The 2,553-nt window shown below is 33.8% G+C and overlaps 1 protein-coding gene across 1 annotated transcript; it reads right to left on the bottom strand.

Moving 5' to 3' along the window:
- Positions 1-670: 670 nt before the first annotated feature.
- LOC111904043 (uncharacterized) lies at positions 671-1,271 on the bottom strand. The gene is made up of 2 exons (XM_023899822.3): positions 1,111-1,271; positions 671-1,040 (listed from the first exon to the last, which is right to left on the bottom strand). The coding sequence occupies exons 1-2, from the start codon at positions 1,212-1,214 to the stop codon at positions 797-799; spliced, it is 348 nt and encodes a 115-aa protein (XP_023755590.1). The 5' UTR covers positions 1,215-1,271; the 3' UTR covers positions 671-796.
- Positions 1,272-2,553: the final 1,282 nt, after the last annotated feature.

Here is a 2,553-nt window from a genome sequence, read left to right as displayed (position 1 = left end):
GTCTTCGGACCACACATAGTTGTTCTCCATTGTAACGCCTTCTCCGATGTGCAGCGAGTGCAGCACCTAACGGCGCCGGTTTCCGACATCGTGTCACAAGATGAAGCAATCGAAACATAATTCTCTCTCTCTTCGTTTTGGATGTAGCTATCGGGGATGTAGAGCACCGAAAAGTAATGGAGCTATGTCTGCAAAAGGAGGTGATTAGGGAAGGGTTATGGTTTGTTGACAATTTCAGTTGACCAAATCCACGTGGCATATAAAAACTGATGATTAGGAAAGGGTTCACCGGGTGACCCCTTTATATTTTTGATAATGACATTTTATAACGGAAAAACATAAGTATGTACCCCTAAAAGGCAAAAAAAATCACAATGGACCGTTTAATCCAATATACGAAACATTGTTGGGCTACAATGACAATAACCCATCTTGTTATTCAAAACATCTTCAATTCAGTTATATACAAGAGGAAACAAGAAGTATCTAAAATAACTAACTAGTAATGTAAATAAGCGTACGGTTAAATTATAGTTTAGCTAACAGATATTGCGAAATATTATTAAGATGGAACTAGATCAACGTGTATGTGTATGCTAGTACGTTGCAATTTTATTTTATTTTAATTTGGAAATGTATAAACATTATAGAAACCAATGTCTATGGTAACTTTGATAAAAACAATCAATATGAATTTTATTATAATCTTGAGTAACGCTCAATACAACGAGGCTTAACCATTGAGTTAAAGTCTATGGTTGGTTTTCTAAAAGAACCATATATTAATGAGTTTCACTCATTCTGTTGGTGTTGATGGCTCATTGATGGCCTTCCCTTTCTGCCTTAGCTGGGCGATGCTCTCTTTCATTGCTTCCTTCCTCTTCTTGCTAGCTATTACCTTAGCCAATACACCACTTACATTCGGGTCCTTCTTCTCTGTTGGAGTAGGTGGTGGGGGCCGCCTTGCTGCTGCATCTGCACTCCTATCACCCACGATGCTCAACCCAAACACTGCACCAATCAAGCACAACGCAACATCCCTGCAAATGCAATTTGAGTAATCTAGCTTACAAAAAGTCATTAATATTTATGGGAGTAAAAAACACATACCTGCGAGGAATATGGCAAAGAGATGGACGGAAGGATGTGTTTTTTGACGGAGGAGTCGTGGTGGTTGAGATGGGTACAACCGCATGGGTTAGTGAATGAGCCATGATATGGATATGATTGCGATTCAAATGAAAGAATTGACCTTTTTTCAAGTCCGATGGGAGTTATGTTTAAAGCCTCATTGGTTGGTTTATGGATAAGATGTATATTACATGTGGACCTCATTCCCTTCATTATCCATATGCTACAAAGTAGAAACTCAAAAGGAATTAGTATTGGAATTCGACCAGCATATTCTGTTGACTGTTGTTTATTAACGTTCATGTTTTCTTCACCCAATTTTTTCTTATACAAAAATTAAGTGATCACAAAAACATAATAATAAAGATCTTTTAGCATCGATTTTCTTGTCTATTCTAACAACACAACAAAAGTATCAGTAAAAAAATGGATCTTTACTTATTTTTAGATCTCTTTCCTAGTTCTCATGAAACATGGCCCCATCAAGACAAGTATTTGTTTTGGAAAATTATAATCAAACCCTTCTTTCCAACACAAAAACTTGTTGGCTGCCTTATGGGTCAATTCAGTCTAAAAAGAAAAAGTCTGTTATCATTAAGTTTGTTTTAGATTTTATGTTCATAATTTTAATTTTTCATGATAAGAGAACAATCTGTTTTCTATCTTTTTTGTAACCACTTTAATTCTACGGAAATAACCAGAAAAGTTTCATTATTTTAGAAAAATTAACGAAAAGTCCCAAATTTATTTGTTTGAATAGAAAAACCCGAGAAACCGGTTAATTTTTTCACTTTAGCCATTTTTTACATGTTGAACAGATCATGGGACCACATCGTTAATTTTCTCAAAATAATGAGACTTTTCTACTGATTTTCTCAAAATTTGTATATTATGTATAAACGTATTTTTATGTAATTATATGTATTTTTAAGTATTTTTGACTATGTTTATATATGTTGTACGTATTATGTATTTTTTAGTTTTTTATATAGTTTTTTTTATGTTTTTAAGTATTTTAAATGTATAAACGTATTCTTTTACGTATTTATATGAACGTTTAAGTATATTACGTACTTTTATGTATTTTAGCAAATTTTTCACATGTTCACGTATCGGGCAATATAAGGCTTCCAAACTCGAATAAACAGGTAATATTTGGACTATGAAATCTTGTACAAAAGAACACAGGAAATCTTATATGTGACTATCCTAGTGATACAGATGACCCAAGAAGCACATTTGGTTATGCATTTATGATGGATGAAGATGAAGATTGCAATGTAACACCTAGTTTTTAGGATGTTTCTAATATCGGGATAGCGGGTCGTAATGGATCAAGTAAGGGTCTTTGACTTCAAGGGAATATAGTTTAGACCATATCAGATGTTGATAATGTTGGATTAAGTGATTAAAACCCTCAAA

Source organism: Lactuca sativa, chromosome 8 (genome assembly GCF_002870075.4).
Source record: "Lactuca sativa cultivar Salinas chromosome 8, Lsat_Salinas_v11, whole genome shotgun sequence".
NCBI classification, from domain to species: Eukaryota; Viridiplantae; Streptophyta; class Magnoliopsida; order Asterales; family Asteraceae; genus Lactuca; species Lactuca sativa.
Note: the sequence above shows the minus strand (reverse complement) of the source record. Positions and strands in the feature narration are given on the sequence as shown.